Raw genomic sequence first — 20,457 nt, forward strand, 5'->3', positions numbered from 1 at the left:
TAGTTTTTTAATTTAAAAATTAAACCCACAATAAATCTAAATCTTCCAAGATCTGTTTGAACTTAATCATAAAGATCTTTGAAATAAGATCATTGAAAAAAATCTAAAAAATGTAAAAAGTGTTATTTACAGAGATGGAAATTTAGATGTCAGGGTTGGGGACAGCTACTTCCCAATAGAAAGTACCCTATAAATGATGATTTTGTATATATTTAGCTTATCCGTATCTCATTCAATGTCTTGGGTTTAAATAGACCATAACATATTCTTAGTAAATATCTATGTCTGAATACTTAATTGTTTTGTAAATAGTTTTTCTTGTTGGGGGGACAATGCTTTGCACCAATTCGGTAGAATGGCCCAAATAGAATAAAATACAATATCAAAATTTAAAATAGAAAATAAAGTATAATAATATAAATATATATATAAACAGCTGAGGAGAAAATAAAACAACAATAGTGCAAATATGCAAATATGTCACAGAGAGGAGTTTAAAAGTCTTATTGAATCCCATTGAAGACTCCTCCAGAATACTTACATTTTCACCACTTTCTAACTTTCTGCACATTTTGGTAAGAATTTGAGCATGTTAAAGCCTTCAAAAAGCCAATTCATTTGCCTGAATAATAATAATAATAATAATAATAATAATAATAATAATAATAACAACAATCCTTACAATTTCAATAGGGCCTCCCACTGTCACTTCTCGGGCCCTAAGTAGTACTGCCTGATTGGGATATATAAAGTGTGAATGCTGGGGGGTGAGAAATAAGAGAATACAAAATAGATAGATTTGTGGATGCATTTTCTCCCCAGCTCTAATATGTTTAAGTCAGTTTGATCCACATGCCCTAAACATACACTCTCAGGACATGAATAAAACAATAAGACAAACATGTTGAAATGATGAGTTCAGTCAAAATAGTCTTTCTTGGAATTTACTGATGTTTCAGTAACTTTGTTCAGATGGAAAATTGCTGACATTTTAATATACAGTCTGACTTGGACAGTATTACACGTTACAACCATGTCTTCAACAATCCATCAAACAAGCAGGTGTTCCAGGTTCTTTTTCAATTGAAAATCTGTTAGAGTCATTTGAATTCTTCAGAGCTGGGTTTGAGTTTCCCTCTGAGGGATGAGGAGGTGTTTGCCCAGAGGCTCGGGGCAGAAGGAGCCTTCTTTGTACACCAGCCGTCCTCTGAGGATAGTCGCACACACCACTCCATGCAGTGTGGTGCCAAGGTAAGGAGTTGTCTGCATAAACACCATCAACCCGTCAACAATCTGCGTGCGCTCCATCGACTGTTCATTAAATGCGTCCTTGTGATTTTACTAACCTTGTTTTTATGGTGAATACCTGCTTCTTGAACCTGTGAAGTACAACAGACGATGAAACAAAGCTGATTCACGATGAGGGGATTGTTAAAGATAAAGACTCATTTTTACCTCAAATTCTCTTTCTGGGTCCCATATAACCAAGTCGGCATCATACCCGGGGCTCAGGCTGCCTTTCTGGCTGTCAAGACTGCACAGCTGGGCTGTTCTGTGGCTGAGAAGCCTCGTCACATCACACAGCTGGAAGCCTCTCTGTCTGGCTGAACTCCAGAACAGAGGCAAACCTGGTAAACATGTTGACAGTGATGAACAATCCAGTAAATACCTGTGTTAACACCAGTCCAATAGGAAAAGCTTCATGAAGTTCTCACTTAATGTTTTTCACCCCTGCCTTTATTAACCCTCACAAGTGCATTCATGCCAGGTACTGTCATTATTCTGATCTGCATTTCCCTGTTTAAGTGTTGCTCCTGTCCACTCCATGTCGCCCTCTACACCGGCACACAGCTCTTGTTTACCTCCCTGCAAACTTTGCCCAGTGTGGGGGATTATAAAACAGGACGGAAGGAGCGCAGGTGATCACCCCTAAAATGTGCATATATTATTTCTGTAATACTTCACAGAGCTGTCCTGTTTTGTGGGTGTTTGCTTGTTTCGCCTTCAGCTGAGCAGCAGAGAGGATTTGTCAAGTTGAGACAAATCCTGGATGTGCTCCACAGACAGTGATTATCATGGCTGTCATGGCTCTCTGACAGCATCCGTGCAGACCTCGCATTGATGCCAGAGCATTTTTAGATTTGCAGCCTAAAGCTGGAGATCGGTATATAGTCAAACCTGCCCTGATGGTGTGAATTTGTAAACATAACCTAGTAAGCAGTATCACCTTTCATCTAACTACTAATGTGTGTCATGACACTTTCCATTAGGAGTGAAAAACTTAAGAATTATTCAGAGAACATGGGACACTAATGCTCCAAAGCTGCTGAGGTAGCGCAGGTCGTCTAATAACCAGGAGTCTGTGATTCGATCCCCGGCACCTCTAGTCTGCACTACAAAGTGTCCTTGGGATAAATATGCATATGAATGGTCACTCTAATAATTGACTCAATAAACTAATAATGTAAAGCCCTTTGAGTGCTTGATTAAACTGGAAATGTGCAATAATGATGTTGCATCCATCATGGGCTAGTTAAAAGATGGGTTAAGAAGGTTGATTTACAAAATCCAAAATAAATTTAACACACCGTCTTTATAGCTTTAAAAACAGCATTATAAGAAAACAAATTTAGCTGCATAAAACTTAACTGCAGTTACTTAATGGATTGATGCTAAATTGGATTCAGGTAAGTTAATGAACAAGCACTGATGATTGACAAAAGATACTATGTATTTACATCTGCAGTAGCCTATATTTGATTTAGTGGTGCCGATCAGCATGCATCAGTCATTTTACGCCCTGCACCCGGTGTCTGTGTGACGACCCCGCCTCTTTTTCTGCTGTGCTGTTGGCTCGTCTTTGTGCTGCAGTGCACACTGAGACCTTCAGGGAGCTGACTGTCTGATACGCTGAACACATTTTGAAGTTGGGCACACACCAGATTTGGTCGAGATTTAGGGTAATAGGTGCGATAACAAATCAATGAAATATATGAAAGTCTAATGTTATGTTGCATTGAGTTTTAAATTTAACCGTCATATTAGAACTGCAACTTTTCAACTGCACCTTCAGGGAAAGAAATATTGAGTGTGTCTGACCCCAGTCTCTAGTTAGATCCACCGAGGTGGTGATGTTTTCACCCGTGTCCATTTGTTGGTTGTTTTTTATGTTTGTAGGCGGGACCATACAACTAAAGGCTGGCTTATGAACCCTGATGGAAGGATGTAGTATGGATCATGGAAGAAGCCACTAAATGTTTGGTGAGGATCTGGATCAGGGCGCAGATCCAGGATTCTTTTCATTTTCTTTAACATTGACAGACAAAGGTATAGTTTTTTACATTTTCACCATTTTCAAAAAAACAGGCACATTAAGGATACTGATATCTATGAGTGTGTGAAATTTGGTGCAGCTTGATTGACTTTAATTGGACTGTTGGGCCTTGGCAGTGCAATGAGTGTCATTCTAGTTACCAAACTGCAGTGAAGAAATTCCTCCCCAGGCCTGAGTGAAGTCTCCACTATCCAGCTTCTTCAGATCCGGGGTGCAGGGAGAGTGATCAGACACCACCATGTCAATCTGCCCAGCTTTCAGTGCTGACCATAACTGCTCCTGAAGGGGCACAGTCGATCTATCAGTCAATCGATCTTGGGAAAATACAGTAGTCGTATTGCCATCTACTCTGCATCCTGTTCCATTTACCTGGTTCTCTGATCCTCTGATGGGAGGACAGCACTTGAATTGCGTGGCCCCTGCAGGTATGTTCTCAGCACACAGGGTGAGGTAGTGGTGGGTCGTCTCCACCGTCAGCGGGGCCCCGGCCTGCCGCGCCGCCTGGATCAGTTTCAGACACTTGGCAGAGGACAAATGAACAATATGGCACCGCACCCTGGAGCAGAAGAAGGTAGTTGAAGGACGCATCCAAATCCTATCCAGAGCAAGCTGCTATGGTGTTGTGGATATTTATCAATATGCTTGTGTTCTTACTGGTACTGCAGGCAGAGTTCTGTGACAGTGTGAATGGCCTCTATCTCCATGATATCTGGCCTGGACTGGAGAAAAGTGGAGTACTGACAAGGGTCTAATATGGACAAAGGTTGGGATATTGTTAGTATGTGTGAGTGACCAGAGCGGGGCAGTATACCAGCGAAGTATCAGTACTGTGGTTCTTTATTATAAAACTTAATTTAAGATACCTTAATGAAAGAAACAGCTAATCCAATTTTCGGACTATTCTACCTGGATAAAACTGTAAAGCCACACTTTTTTCATTTTGTAGATTTTTGTCGTCAAGGGTCAGTTCACCAAAATCACCAAAACACATTTGCAATTTCCCCTATCTAACAATGTGGATGGTTTATCACCTTCCCTGTGAACATTGGAAACTACCACCAGATTTGATTATGAATTTGTTTCCTCCGATATTGTGGGAAATGATCCAGTAAATAGTGGAAACAAATCATTTATAAATGTTGTAATTTTAAATGTTTTTGTGATTTGTCACAGTGACAATATCATCCCAGTATTGGTATTGATCCATTGGCCAAACATAAACCTTAGATTAAAAGTAACACACACTTATACATGACTGTTGCAAGGAGGGTCATTCGGATAAAAATGTAAAATATAATGTAAATTTGTTTGGAAAATATTTTTGATGTTGACTAAATGACATTGAATGAGAATGGTTAAATGAAATTACATAAGACATTTGTTTTGTTCAAGAAAAGTCGCTGCGTCGTATTACAGGTTCATGTAACTGTCTTTTTACAATGTTATTATTATTATACATTCCAAATAATCATTAGAAAAAACAAATATGTATTGAATACTGCATTTGACCAAACATAAGCTTCGTTTCTTTAGTCTTAATTGCAATGAAAGGATGTTACTGTAGAAATTGTGTATTGTTGCAATATGCAATTTATCAGCAACCCCCTTTAATTTTTCTGTACATATTTCCATTATTTAAGCACGTTTAAATAATAAAAATACATCAAAAGAGTTAGCAAGCAATTATTCATGCAAAAATATGTAAGATATGTGAAATAATTCTTACCATCTGTCTCCTCTATTGTTTGCTCAACATCTAACTCTGCATGAAACTGGAGGAGGAGACAAAGCAAAATATATTTCAGTTAAAACACTGTACCTTTTATTCTTTCAACTTTCATCAAGTATAGTCAATGTTCTGGAGGTTACCAGCAAGACTCTTCCTGTGCCTTGCAGCTGCTTCATGGCAGTGTGTAGATCCGAGTCAGTCACGTGGGGAAACTCCTCCACACCACTATGGATGAGGAAACATTTGAAGCCAGCTACTCCAGCTTGGATCATGGGCCGCAGTTCAAGCTGTAAGGAGACATCTGCTGTTTGTCTTTGGTTCTATCTCAGCACAGTCTGGCTGACAATGTGTTCATCTTTGTTCAAACCGTTCCACTGCATATGGCCGACCTGATTATTAGGAATTACACCTCCCCAGAAGGCCATGTCCACAAAACACTTCCCTGTCGCCTCCCGCAGCTTCTCGTGAAAATTATCCAGAGTGGTGGTTGGAGGGACACTATTTCTGTGTGAGGTTTAAAAACAAAAAATAAACTAAATGTTTAAACTAAAAGCATATTCAGTTTCCCTCTAAGAATATCTCTGCCGATGCTTCACTTTTTCCTTAGATTTACAGATGAATGAATAATGTTGTCTTCAGAAGCTATTTGTTTCGCGTATCTTCCCAGAGACACTATAGCTAAAAGCTAAAGAGCAACAAAAAATACTGTGAAACCAGTAGATGCATTAAATACTTTTATTAATAAAAATAGTAATAATAAATGAATACACTTAATAAAGATATACTTTGCTAATGTTCATATCCTTTTTAAATTGGATATAAAGAAGGATAATACTTTCAGAAAAAATGTACTCTTAGATTCACATTATACTGTCACGTGTAAAAACATGTTTACCTGAACATACTTAAAAACCTGTATTTCACAATCCGTACCCTGCAGCCTTCAACTTCAAACATAACCTTCCCTTGTCAAACAGTGGGTTGCTGTGAGGATTATCAGTCACCTATGTCATAATCATCCAAGAAAAAATGACTGCAGGGCAATTAGACATTTCACCCTTCATCAAAATCACTGATGAAGCCTCTGCGATGAAAGGGGAGAGTCCTGTTGCCCTGGAGTCAACTGTTCTTGGTTAGTGGATGGAGTCTCCAACTTACAGGGGCATGTCTACAATCGTGGTCACCCCTCCAGCTGCAGCAGCCCTGGTGGCTGTCCAGAAACCCTCCCAGGAGGTGCGTCCTGGTTCATTCACATGGACATGGCTGTCCACAATGCCGGGCATCACCACACTGTCGCCGACGTCAAGCACCTGCAGTCATGGGTGAGAACAGATACCATCTCTTTTAACAGCCAACATGGGTTAGGGTCAGGGTTCGAATTATCTTTTTGTCTCTAAGGGGGTCTCTATCTCATAAAAAAGTTGGCTTACCACGCACATAGCCTACCAAGGCTTAACAATGAAATAGCCTAGGCGCGAGCAGCGCTTTTGCGCACGGTAGGCATAGGCTGTATATAACTTGACACACGCACACAACAGACAGACACATTTTTGTTTTAAATTGATTTATTTTAATTAATTTCAATATATTATTGATTGTAATAGTCCATATGTAGCCCTATAGTCAATTCCATGTTAAGACTCGGCTTTTACCTGAGTTCACTTTAAACCACCTGAATAATGTCTACTAATGGAAATGAGGAGTCTATAACACATTGTCAACTATTTACAAATAATTTATTTAACCAAAGCAGTCATGTAGTTGAAATAATAATGATTCCCTACCGGAAATAAGATGTAGTTATGTTTAAGCTATTTAAACTATATTTAATCCCTGTATAACAAACTCAATGGATATGGGCACTAGGCCAATAATGACAATAGCAATCTCCCTTATCAATCAACTGCATAAAACAGCACTTCACATTTAAAACTGAATTATCAATATGGGAGCTAATAATAGGCCACACAGAATAGTAACTGTCACAAAACTATCCCTGGTATAACATTAACTTTGTGGTCACATGAAATGACAGTCACCTGTTGCAAACAGGAACATCATACAGGTATAAAATAAAATACAAAAGCCGGCACTGGAAAGGCACAAATAAAACGATCAGTTCAACCCCCGTTGCAGGCCTGTTAACTATAATATTGCCTTCAGTAGGTCCTGGCAAACTGGTCGTCCCACGTAGCTGAATGGAACCGCTAGCGTTCCGGGTAGCAAGCGGCGCTATTCAGTGGCGTAGCTCCAACTAGGCTGCCTTAAAGGAACCACGAGCGTCCGGGTTGCTCGGGTGCTATTTGAGCAGCACGTTATCTTGCTAGATGACGGCGGTACACCTCCGCTAAATCAGCTAGCACTGTATACGTGCACAATACTGAGCCAGCTAGATAACTCCAAAACGGAACATAAAACACTGTGCCCTTTCGCCAGGTGAATGAAAACAAAAAACTCTTAGGTACTAAACTGAAAGTGGCGTCACCTTCTTAATACTGCTGTAGCATCCTTATTAATGTCCCTCTTTTACTTCACTGTTACTTCAACTCAGTCAGTCTCCTTTCTCAACTCTTTTTCTCTCTGTGCTCTACGGTGTGTTTGTTTAGATCCCGCCTCTCAACCAATAGGGAGTCACTATTCTTGAGTGAAGGTCATTACCACCAACTGCTGACCATTTCACCTAACTAGCATGTTAAATTGACTACACTCTACCTATTTTACTTTTTTAACTTATTACTGAAACTTTGTACACATATGATTGCCCAACCATATCCCCTTGCTTTATCAACAGTTATTTAATGAGCATCTATACACTTTAGGTATGGCAGACACCTTCAGATATGAGAGACCCCCTCAGATTTTTGACTTTGTTGCTTTCATGGGAGCTACTCCTCACTCTCTGGGAGCTCGGCTCCCTCTGGCTCCCACGTAATTCGAACACTGGTTAGGGTTAGAATTGAATTCCAGGAAGAGGAGCATGCTGCACCGAGATCAGTGCGAGTCATCTTACCTCACATCCAGCATCTGCAGAGGAACTGATTTCGGTGAGGATTTGATTAATTCTTCCATCCTTTATGAGGACAACAGCAGGACAGACATGGTCTCCTATCAGGACCCTCTGGCTCCTCACAGCAGTCACAGTAGACCCCAGCTCCATGTCTGCTTCTACTGACTGTGAATGAAAGTCTCTGTCTCTACACTGTGACCCACCCCTTAGCAGTTGAGTGGCCTGCAGCTCCCCCCACCCCTCATAGTTCAGTTCAAAGTTTGAAGCCTCTGTTGACTTTTCTTCTCTCTCTCTCTCGCTCTCTCTCTCTCTCCCTCTCTCTCTCTCGCTCTCTACTCCTCTCCCCCTCCCTCTCCCTCTCCCTCTGTGTGTGTGTGTGTTTAACCTGTTTGTACAGGTCATTCTGGTTGCAGTCTCCTGACGTCACAGGCACATGTGATGACAACTATTATGTCTGATCGAGCAGAACGCGGAAATAACATGGCATGGAGACTCCTAATTGAACAATTTCCTGACCCACTTTCTTTCCTTGCTCACCATGTGGGCAAGGAGAGAAAGTGGGTAGTCTCTAAGGTGGCTGAGGTTACTTTACTTAAGCAAATTTATTTTCTGGTGTTTCTTACTTTTACTCAACTACATATATCAGCAGATATCTGTACCTTCTTCTCCACAATGTATTTTGTTACGTGTTCACACTGTTGTTATATATTTATAAAAGCTAAAGGAGAATCGATCCAATCAGAGCAGGCAGTTTTAGATTAGACCCCGCCTCCTGCATCAGCATCATCCCCAGGGAAGAAGAAGCTCATAGATAAAAGAAGGCTGAGAGATTACGTTATGACTTCATATATGACAATATAAGAGTCTGTACTATTCATGTATTAAACAAAATGTATATTATGAACAGTTGATAATGTACTATTTTTAATACTTTAGCCTAAGTACATATTAAAGCAAGTACTTAAACAATTTAAGTAAAACCTGTGAGTACCTCCTCCATTTAGGTTAAAGGCTGATGTGTTACACTGTACAACAGTGTAACTTTTCCAGTTCTAAAAGGTCCCCCGTGTTTTCTGCTGTGCACTTTATTGTACACCATACAGTTTCACAGCCAGTCAAAATGTGATTATTTATTAGAGCTTGGATAGATTTCTGTCTGTTTGCAGGATCACAGAAAACTCCATTAGATAGAAAATATGAATTTTGGGGGCGGGGCACTCAAAACAGGTCAATCTGAGGAGGGCTGTTTTAGACAGGGTAAAAAGGGTGCTGTTTTGAATGATCCTTGTGGTATTTTGACCAAAATATGTTACAGACATTTCATTAAGACCCCAAGGAACTATATCAACTGTGGTAAAATGGGCATAATATGTCCCCTTTAAAACAAGATAATAATAACTGTGAATATACTAAAACTAGAGCGTGACCGGCAGCTCAATCTCTCTCCTCATGTGTGTATTTCCCCACTGTCCCCTGTGTGGCTGCAGGCTGCTCCGGCTGTGCGTCTATTGGCTGTATCCTGTGGGTGAGGATGGGTGAGGCTGTGAGGAGGAGGATGGGTGAGGATGTGAGGAGGAGGAGGAGGAGGAGGATGGGTGAGGATGTGAGGAGGAGGAGGAGGAGGAGGAGGAGGAGGAGGAGGATGGGAGGGGTGAGCTTGACGGATGGAGGCTGACAGGATGCAGCTTCGCCTCAGCGGGCTTCTCCTCCCTCCGTCCTGCCGGCACGATGCGCTCTGCGTTATGACGCCAGGCCGTTGGACGAGCGCATTACGTAGGGCAGCTGTATCAGCCTGGATGCTCGCTCTGTGTTATGTAATGTAATGCATCGGATGCTGCAAAGGGACGGACGGCTGATCTACTAACGACCGACGGTGTGTTGGCTTGTGAGTGACCTCAGCAAGAAGCGAACAATGCTGATAGTGCGTCGGTGTTGTAGAGTGAAAGAGCCCGTGCGGACACCGCCAGCCTCTCCCTGAGGCGCACAGACGGCTGGAATCTGCAGAAGCTGCATTTTTAATTCTCCGGCCGAACCAGAGGCGCGTCCCTGTTTCAATCCGTGTCCTCTGTCTGTGGAAATAAGCCAATGCGGGTTGGTTTCGGAGACGCATCCAGATCACATTTATTTCTCCATCGCAGTGGAGTGATCAGTGGTATAAACAATGGCGGGTCCCGAGCAGCAGCAGCAGCAGCAGGTGGAGGAGAAGGCAGAGCACATAGATGATGCTGAGATGGCTCTGCAAGGAATCAACATGCTGCTCAACAACGGATTCAAGGAGAGCGACGAGCTCTTCAGGAGATACAGGTGAGACTATCTTGGATTTATTGTCAGACTTTATGTTGCACGCATTGATCTGTAATTGCACAAGGACTAATAATCTCCAAGAAAATGCTGCAAGTGGCTAAACATTGGATGTAACTCAGGGTACTGCATGTACTGACTGAACCAATGGCTTCAAGCATATATCATCATAACAATATAATTCAAATGAAGGGTTTTGCTTTGGGAGGCTATAGTTCAGTGAGTGAGGGTCTATGGCCCCCGGGTGTCTTTCCTGCCTGGGGTTCCCTGAAGCTTCCTCCTGACACAGACCACCTCCAACTGAGCATCTGGCATTTTCATTCCCTTAAGGTCACAGGACTATAAGATAGATTTTATTTATTATTCAGGCATCATCACACATTGTACAAGTATATCAATATAGACATTCTAAACATTCATTACATTATATATTGACTCAAAAGGCTACCGTCGTAGTCTGCCGTTTTATATTCTTATTAAACTAAGCTCCCCTCCATTATTCATCAACAGCAACATCCAAAACGCTGCACATCTAGGCTTGAGCATGTGACCAGCATGTGGATTATTTTATCTCTATCTATAAGCCACTTGTTTTTAAGAAATGTCTCTCCTCCACATGAACAGAAAGTCATTGACATCAGTCATGAAGTGTTTGCTCTGTTCCCGAGAAGGAAAAGTTAGGTGTTGCTCCCTCAAGTTCTCCTCAAGATACAGGGGAATGGATTGTATCAGTGAGGTGTCTTGTAGAACAAAGTTTACATATTGCTTATGTATTATTTTCGGAGGTCAAGAATTTCAAACCAATTGATCAAAGTCCCTGATCAGACTGATCTGCCAGACACAAATAACTAAACGTGCATTGTCCATTTGAGACTGGAATTTTCCGACCTGCTGGCGCCAGGAAGGCACCTACACCAGAGACAAGAGGATCTGTATCTGTACATGATTATGAATATGTGTAGTAAAATGATAACCAAAGTGTCAACCACATTTTAAAAGTACAATTCATACTCCTGAGACAGAGCGTTGCTAAGACTTCTGTATTGCACGACCACGAGTGAGATCTTATTGCGATTATCATTTTCAACAATTGTTTGTGTCTTCTTTGTTTTGCGGTTGTTTCCTCTCTCTCTAGGGGCCAGAGCCCACTGATGAGCTTCGGGGCAAGTTTCGTCAGTTTCCTGGTGAGCTTCCTCTCACATGGTGATAAAATGATCAAATACATAAAACCGCAGATGAGTGTTAAGAAATGGTAAAACATCTATAAATATAGTTGATTCAGCAGCAGAGCCCACATGGTCAAGGCAAATTTTTCAGGAAAAAACACTTGGCATCAAGGCCTGAAATGACCCAACGTGTCAAACTGACTGCATCCTTGTCACCACTGGCATCCTCTGCTGTGCTTTTTCCCCCCATTAACATAATGGATGCATCTTCCTCTGAAGATCAGTACTGCTCTTGCAGGGAAGCACATTACTTTAATGCTGTGCCCATCACTGATGAGTGAGGGAGAGTTTTTACACACACACACACACACACACACACACACACACACACACACATAGCTGTTGCTGGCCCTCGTGTCGACACTACAAACCGTATGCAGGCAAAGATGATGTCATCCACATGCTAAATAGCCCTGAAGGCAGTGGGGGTGGGGACTTCTGACCATCATGGCAGGCCTTCATATGTGCACAGTCATAATTAAACGGAGAACAGCTAATATTGTACGTGGGTGAAACCATAGGGCCTGTTTCTAATATTGACTAAAATAAACAATATATCATAAAATATTTCCTCCTACCTTCATGTGTGTTTTATTTATCACATCAGAGATTTTTTTAATTCTGCCCCAAACAGTCAGCTGTATAGATGTCACCGTGTTTCTCCATTCATTGTCTCACAGAAAGAGCCCTTTGTTCTCGCCGGCTTGGTAAGACTCACAGATTTTCTCTGTGAAACGAGACAATCCAATATCAGACTAATAAGGCTAAAATGTTTCTATCCACCATATAAGACCGTGTGTAAGGGTTTCATGCTGCATTTCACTGCAGAATGCCATGATGACTTTTGAGGAGGAGAAGATGCAGACGGCCTGTGATGACCTGAGGACTACTGAGAAACTGTGTGAGAGCGACAGCGCCGGAGTGATAGAGACAATCAGAAACAAGATAAAGAAGAGCGTGAGTGCAAAACTGTGCATGCACGACATAGAATACAATTTCACTAAAGTTGCTTTCAGACATGCACTGAACTCCCAATGATAGTTATGTAAGCAGAAAGTGGCTGTATGTGTGTTCGCAAATGTCCAAGTGTCTCCAGACTTTAGTCCCCTGGTAAAGACTGAATGTCCGAATGAGCCGATGCACATGAGGAGATCCTCTGTCGAGTTCACCACAAGCGACTGGGTGTTGATAACGTTTCTAACACGTGACAGATGGAACATTTAAAAAAGATAACAAATATCTACTCATGTGGAAAACACCGACAAAGATGTCAAGAGAGTTTTTGGGATAAGGGTCAATGCCAGTGTTGATGTGCGGCAAACAAAACCACGTGATCTCTGCAGCAGAATCAATAAGTTACATCCTGCCTCTGCCTGCTGCTCCCCCCCCTCACCTGAACACTGGAGATTTCTGTATTGTTGAGAATACGTCTGAGCAGAGAGTCTCCTCCTGTGTTCATCATAGGTTAAAGGTAAACTCCGGACCAAGTCCAGATACAATTGTATTCTCAGAAGTTCATGTCTTAAGTTTCTGTGAACAAACTAGTTTCAATTGCTGCGGACATCTGTTAACATCACAGCCAGAGCAGGCTACAGTACAGATAACAATGTTTACGTGGGGGGCATCAGGCCTAATGATGCAGGCCGCAGTGACATCATGCCAAACCCACTCACTGATTGAATTAGTACATATGTGAAATGTAATCAGCAAGCTGAATGAGCAGTGTGGGGGCTGTCTAGCAGCTCTGGGGAGGAACTTCCAGTTCCTCTGGCGTGCCGCCAGTGGGGAAACAAGTTGCAGGGTGCATACAGATTAATGAATCTGTGTGTGTTTGTGTGTGTGTGTGTGTGTGTTACAGATGGACTCTCAAAGGTCAGGTGTTGTTGTCGTGGACCGCCTTCAGCGACAGATCATCGTTGCTGACTGTCAGGTGTACCTCGCAGTGCTCTCCTTTGTCAAACAGGAACTCTCTGGTAATTCAAAAGAACCGACAAAATGTGTGTCTCTCAGGATAATCAGTCTTTGGAGCACTGTGTCACCATGGTGATGTCTGTATGCATGTACTCACACCTGATGAACACTATGACAGCTAATATACAAAGTAGAGAGCAGATTATATAATTGGGAGGATCTCTACAAATGTAAATAAGGAATAACTTAAATTTCGTGAAATTACTATACCTCTGTATTGTATTCTTATTTTTACTTTACGATTGGTATTTGCAGATACTTCAAATATGAGAAGGACACTCAATTGATTTAGAATTGCATTATTATAAAGGATTTACAGGAGACATATTCAAAAGAGAAACGGTCCAAATGGAAAAAACAGAGGCCCGAAATATTTACTTTAAACACTTTATTCTTATATTTGATGTCCTTCGCTTTAAAATTCCCATAATGCAACCAATAGCAGGATTCCCTAGGCCCTCCACTATGACATCACCAGGGTTTTTGTCAGATATAAGTAAGCTTTTTCAAACGCCACCAAAGACAAAATATAGGAGTTTTCCCAGTCTGAGTCAAAGTCCCTGTTATGATTTAAGTTATCTGGAGTTGTAAAACTGGAAAATGTATTCAATGAAGTTCTGAAACTATTGCCTAGTTAGTGAATCAATTGAAATGACAGAATTAATCATTTGAATTATTAATCAGTCATGTTTTCAGTTGTGTCTAATTGTAATTTGAATATTTTTTGTTTAATCTATTGTTCAGATGCATCATGCAAATATAAGTATTGCTAATAATGATTTGTTGCTTCATGAATTATTGTATATTATGGATTTTTCTTGAATGTATCTAGTTTCTTTTTTCCATTCACAGCCTACATCAAAGGAGGCTGGATTCTTCGTAAGGCTTGGAAAATGTACAACAAGTGCCACAGTGACATCAGCCAGCTGCAGGAGACCTGTGAGCGCAGGGCCTCTGTCACCCAGGACTCCCTCTCAGCAGACAACGCCAACCACAACGCCCCGGTGGAGAACGGCGTGACGCCCGAGGCCCTGGACCGACTCAAGGGCTCCGTCAGCTTCGGCTACGGCCTTTTCCACTTGTGCATCTCAATGGTGCCGCCACACCTACTCAAGATTATAAACCTTCTGGGTTTTCCCGGGGACAGACTCCAGGGCCTGTCCTCCCTTATGTATGCGAGCGAGAGCAAGGACATGAAGGCGCCGCTGGCTACGTGAGTGGGCTCAACCAATATCATTTCATAGCATTGTCATTTATAAGGCTCTCCTTTATTGCATATGAGGATAACGTATGTCTCATGATTTGCATATATTTCTTCTCATCCTAAATTCGATTGCTATTTGAAACTGGGTATTTCAGCTGCAGAAACACACACGGTTGCTGTCCTAGAGTATTCAATCATATGAACTCATCTTCATCAGCAGATTGTCGTTCTTTCTCGATGTTGAAAGTGAAAGTCGACCAAATAATCTCACTGCGAGTTTCAGTAGTAGTTCATTCAGTAGCAGTGCAGGAGCTTTGCAATGTGGGAAAGAATCAACACAGCGCTTCTAAGAAATGTAAATTCCATGACCACTGGGAAAACTCAATCTGCTATTGAAGTATGAGCTTTTAAATGAAACCTCAGTTCTAATGGTTTGTTTACCCGTGCATCAGTTGTATGTGAACCAACATGTCAGTGCCCTTTTCATCTGTCGGCTCATGAGCATGTTTACTTTACCTACATGTTCAGGTTAACACACAATAATGTTGAGATTCAAGTTTAGTCTAAGAAGACTCTGCTGTTGTGTTGCTCAGGTTGGCCCTCCTGTGGTACCACACGGTAGTGCTTCCTTTCTTCGCTCTGGATGGCTCTGACACACATGCAGGGCTAATGGAGGCCAAGGCTATTCTGCAGAGAAAGTCGGTGGTTTACCCCAACTCATCGCTCTTCATGTTCTTTAAAGGACGGGTTCAGAGGCTAGAGGTATGAACCCTAGACTCAGGGCGGACAATATTATTATTAGCCTTATTATCAATGATGACTGTAACCTTTGACAGAGTTCCGGCTTTGATAGTCTAGTCTGTGATGCTGAGTAAAGACATGAGTTGTCAAGTATAAATATATATATAATATTTATTTTTATTTATTTATTTTTATTTATTATATATATATATATATATATGGCATGTAACACAAATATTTATAAAGAAAAATCTATAAAGAATCAGCATCAATAACTTAACCAACTCCTGTTCAAACATATATAACTAATATGCATGACCGATGGTTCATCACTCATCACGTTTGATCAACCAGCTACCTACCTAGATGCGTGTCTAACTGTTACCTGTTGGTGTCTGTGTTCTCTCCCGTGTCCCCAGTGCCAAATCAACAGTGCTTTGGCCTGTTTCCATGATGCTTTAGAGCTTGCATCAGACCAAAGAGAGATCCAGCATGTGTGTCTCTATGAGATTGGTACGTGTTTCCTCACCAGGCTCTGTGATATACGGGTACGAGGTGTACAGTGCAGCAAATGATTTGTTTTGTTCTGTGTGCTTGTCACCGTGTCAGGATGGTGTAGCATGATAGAGATGAATTTTGAAGATGCGTACAGGTCGTTTGAGAGACTGAAGAACGAGTCTCGCTGGTCACAGTGCTACTACGCATACTTAACCGGCGGTGAGCCTCACACACACAAGCAGATGCCTGCACTGTTGGAATGCTTCCAATCGGTGTCCTACAAAGTCCCTTTTGTCATTTTGCAGTGTGTCAGGGTGCTTCTGGCGACCTGGATGGAGCGAGTGGAGTTTTCAAAGATGTGCAGAAGCTCTTTAAGAGGAAAAACAACCAGATAGAGCAGTTTGCTGTCAAAAGGGTGGGTCTCCATGCAAGCGTTACCTTTTTTTCTTTTCTCTTTCACAAGCCAATATAAAATTGTACTTCTCTGTCTGATTTCTGCAGGCTGAGAGATTGAGAAAGATATCTCCCACCAGAGAGCTATGCATCCTTGGTGTAATCGAAGTGCTTTATCTGTGGAAAGCACTTCAGAACTGCTCCTCATCTAAATTGCAGATAATGAATCAGGGTGAGTGTGACCTGCATGACTCACACCAGCATAACCACGTTACCTGCTGTCAGATTTCGACGAATTTGATTTTATTTCTGTGTGTGATAAAATCCTCTTGTGTCTGCTCAGTGTTACAGAGTCTAGATGATGCTTCGTGCAGAGGCTTGAAACATCTCCTTCTCGGTGCCATTCACAAATGTCATGGGAATATGAGAGACGCTGTTCAGGTATCAGCCCACACGAGTACTGAATCAGCACAGATGATCTAAACTGGTGATGTTACTCATCGTGCTTTTTGTGTCCATTCTCTGTGGGATCCAGTCACTCCAGTTGGCTGCTAGAGACGAGTATGGACGGCAGATCAACTCATATGTTCAACCGTATGCTGTCTATGAACTGGGATGTATACTCCTTGCACAAGCTGAGGTCAGTCAGTTGCACATAGTGTTGGTATTTCTGTAATGAGCTCAGTGCTCGTTCTAAACCAGAGTGAAGTTAGAAAATGTGTTCATCCTACCTGGTTTATCTGCAGTGAAGATTTCATAGTCAATGTTTTTCATTCATAACCTGAGATCGGCCAGCCTGTCATTATTAGCTGTCTCTAGGTCAAGGAAGGTTATTTAGGATGACCGGACTTTCTCCATCAGGGCCCTGAGGCTCAAGAACTTCCTGCCTGATGAGATTAGAATCGCTAACTCATTACCCATATTTACATCACGGCTGAAAATATATTCCTATATGAAAGCGTTTCTAGCAACCGATATCTAATTCAGACACTACTGTATTATTTTAACTCCTTTATTCCTTATATCTCACTTTTATTGCAGCCACAATTTATGTAGTTCTCAAACATGATAGCTTCTGGCTCTGCTGCTTATGAGAGTAGGTATTTAGTTTAGCTTAAAAAAAGGCATAGAGGTAATGGCATCTGATCTACTGAGCGGGCCACATGACTTTCATAGCACTGCCATACAAACAAGTAGCCAGTCAGATTTACCTTCAGCCCCAGCGCACCCTCAGGTTCGGCTTTTAACGTTATTGCGATTAAAAGGCTGAAACGCTTGATGACGCCAAGGTAGAGCCAAAGATGATAATCTTCATTATAACAACCAGTCCATCAGAGCTCAAAAGGGATGTTCATGAAGCACTTTGTAACCTTGTTTAGATAAGTGCTATACAACTAAAGTTCTTATTATGTGATGATGTGTCTCAGCACCCGAGAATGTTTATGTCAGTCCGATTCGGTGAAAATGAAAAAAAAAGACGATCGAAATGATCGAAATAGCAAATTTGACCAGTGGTTTGACTCAGCTGTCGACCATTGCTGACCATGTGGGAGAAGAAATCTTCAACTCGTTCCACAGACTGAAGGCACAGTGCCCCTCTCCCCCCCGCCCCACAGAGCGCTGGTATCCTGTTATTCAATTTTTATTAATATTGGATGTATCATGTGTCCAAATCCCACTGCACTTCGCTGGGCCATTAACAGCACACATGCCAAGTGTGGAGCTGAGTAGATAAACGGGGGGGGGGGGGTTGTAAATTGCTAGGTCGATTCATTATTGAATTCTAATGATGCTCTGTTATAACCCACTCTTTTTTTTATTTACAGACGGTGGGAAAGGGAAGGTCATTGCTACTTCAAGCAAAGGTAAGATATTGAAAAGTTATCATCTCCATTGAAATTGACTTTGTGTCATTCCACATACAGTATATTGAATGTCCGAAACATCTCTCTGTCACGTTTTTAGGAGGATTTTACGGGCTACGACTTTGAGAACAGGCTTCATGTCCGCATCCACTCCGCCCTGGCCTCGTTGAGGGAGGTAGTGCCGCAGTGACTCCAGGAAGAAGCCGTGACAGCTCAAGCTGTGCTCACGGTATTTTGAAGACACGTTTTTAAGCCATTCTAACCAACTCTTTGACATCCCCTTGAACTGGTTCCTGTGTTTGTCATTCTTATACAGATGCAAAGAAATACGCTTGTTTGTCGTCTTCCTCGTTAAACAGGCTGATATGAGGTTTCATCTTTGTGCAGACATGCCAAACTGTGCTCTATATATAGGCCTATCTATATTATACTTAACTGTACTGTAACTTGTCTTGTTGTTGACCAGCAAGGTAATAACCAATTACATCTTTAAACGTGGTTCGGGCACACAATAGTTAAGTTATGGCCCCAACTAGATGATGTTTAGTTTCAATTTAACGTTTAGGCTCATTGTTTCCCCTTCCACTTCCTGTCTGTATGCTAAGCGGGACTAAACATGTCTCTGGGCTACGTCTGAGGTGGACGCACAGAGATCAAACTGTTATGAATTCTCGACCTGGAGAAAGAGAACAAACAAGTATATTTCCTCGTTTCTGTGAATGTTCCTTTACGTGTTTTCTGCACCCTAATGTTTAAGCTAGTTAGTTAACAATTTTCCTCTTGAACTTGTGTGTTTGGAGGATTTCAATTCCACCCGTTCAGTGAGCAATGCAGCACGTAAAAGTAACATTCTAAAGAGATCGTACCGTTCATAATAACTTTATAAAGTGATAAAAGATTCAGATAAAAGTGTTTTCCACATTCTGTTATAACATGCAGATGACTTTCTAGAACATCTTCTCCAAATAAGTCAATATAATGAATTCCTTCGCCATATCACATATCATGTAAACGGTTAGGGAATTTTAATTTAAATTCAATATTTGATTTTATACGTTCTTTACAAAGGACCAGCAGTTATTCAAAACATAGTGTCCTGCTCATAAAAATGGCCGAATCTGCTTGTCAAATTGCAAAAGGATGTGGACACATATCACACAGGGGCCGCTTGTATTCACAATGGACTTTAAACAATAAACCTCGTAGTCTAATTAGAAACTGTTCACCTAAAATCACACATACTATCGTGACAACTAGGCCGCTGTGTCACACCCAAGTAGTTGATACATGTATAGTAAATGAGAAATCACAAACCTTCACAATGATGTTATATGAAAACAAACGTTGATCTGTGCACTATGCATTGTATGGCAGGGGAACAGCGGCTTTACTGAAGTCAAATGTTCCTGTGTGTCCATCTGTTCCAATACATCAAGGTATTGTACTACATGCAGTACTGTAATGTTACCACTGACTGGTGCTGCTACATGTCAGCTTAACAAACATATATTACTAATGACTTATTTTGTTAGTGTTTTAGTGATACAAGCTTTTTAATTCGTTCCTAACAGTGAAGAGGTAATTTATTACATAGCTGAAAGTTGTACTTTTAGGAGCATCATTTACATCATGCTATTTCAATGAGTCTTGCACCTGCAAATTCTGTCAGGTTTCAGTGGTAGTGTGATCCAGCTGGTTCTAAAATGTGATTTTGAATTCCATGCTGAATGAACATCTCAACAGAGTTTCACACTGTACATATGAATTATTCTGTGCAGGGTATCGCCAGCTGAGTAATGGTCATCTGAGCAATATAATCAAGAAGAGAACATCTTCATTTACAAAGTCTCTCAACAACTATCTGTGTTTATCTTCCAAATTCTTAAGAAAATAGATGGATTTGTTTTTGCTCACAGTAAGCTGGTCAGTCTAAGCCAGTCATCCCCCTGTGGCTGTGGTGGATATAAATTGTGGTAAATGTTAAGAGGAGCACTGTGAGTGGTTGGTGCCATACAAGTGATGTGAACAGTGAAATGTCAGTAAGATGTCACTTACCTGCTGTACCAAATACTTCTGTCACTTTTTCCTTTTGTCATGAGATTTTGTTGAACTTGAGGCAACGTGAGGATGACGGTGTTCCAATGTGTCACTGAACTCTACAATAAACTGTTCTCCAATAATCTGACAA

At 41.3% G+C, this 20,457-nt stretch overlaps 2 protein-coding genes across 4 annotated transcripts; one reads left to right on the forward strand and one right to left on the reverse strand.

The window, feature by feature from the left end:
* Positions 1-928: 928 nt before the first annotated feature.
* On the reverse strand, positions 929-8,324 carry zgc:103559 (Allantoinase, mitochondrial). Of its 2 annotated transcripts, none has more exons than XM_053430806.1 (11): positions 8,074-8,324; positions 6,222-6,373; positions 5,453-5,567; positions 5,204-5,350; positions 5,061-5,106; positions 3,989-4,082; positions 3,704-3,890; positions 3,475-3,613; positions 1,456-1,628; positions 1,347-1,379; positions 929-1,263 (listed from the first exon to the last, which is right to left on the reverse strand). In XM_053430806.1, exons 1-11 carry the CDS (start codon positions 8,218-8,220, stop codon positions 1,114-1,116), a joined length of 1,383 nt encoding a protein of 460 aa, XP_053286781.1. In that variant the 5' UTR covers positions 8,221-8,324; the 3' UTR covers positions 929-1,113. The 2 variants fall into 2 exon arrangements, with proteins under 2 accessions (XP_053286781.1, XP_053286782.1); XM_053430807.1 differs by lacking the exon at positions 8,074-8,324 and adding an exon at positions 7,549-8,059.
* A 1,471-nt stretch (positions 8,325-9,795) lies between these two features.
* On the forward strand, positions 9,796-20,457 carry LOC128448235 (tetratricopeptide repeat protein 39C). Of its 2 annotated transcripts, XM_053430804.1 has the most exons (14): positions 9,796-10,374; positions 11,507-11,555; positions 12,426-12,554; positions 13,456-13,570; positions 14,421-14,781; positions 15,366-15,534; positions 15,933-16,026; positions 16,123-16,230; positions 16,317-16,426; positions 16,513-16,636; positions 16,748-16,845; positions 16,940-17,044; positions 18,231-18,269; positions 18,370-20,457. In XM_053430804.1, exons 1-14 carry the CDS (start codon positions 10,232-10,234, stop codon positions 18,457-18,459), a joined length of 1,734 nt encoding a protein of 577 aa, XP_053286779.1. In that variant the 5' UTR covers positions 9,796-10,231; the 3' UTR covers positions 18,460-20,457. The 2 variants fall into 2 exon arrangements, with proteins under 2 accessions (XP_053286779.1, XP_053286780.1); XM_053430805.1 differs by lacking the exons at positions 9,796-10,374; positions 11,507-11,555; positions 12,426-12,554 and adding an exon at positions 12,888-13,068.

Source organism: Pleuronectes platessa, chromosome 9 (genome assembly GCF_947347685.1).
Source record: "Pleuronectes platessa chromosome 9, fPlePla1.1, whole genome shotgun sequence".
Classification (NCBI taxonomy): domain Eukaryota; kingdom Metazoa; phylum Chordata; class Actinopteri; order Pleuronectiformes; family Pleuronectidae; genus Pleuronectes; species Pleuronectes platessa.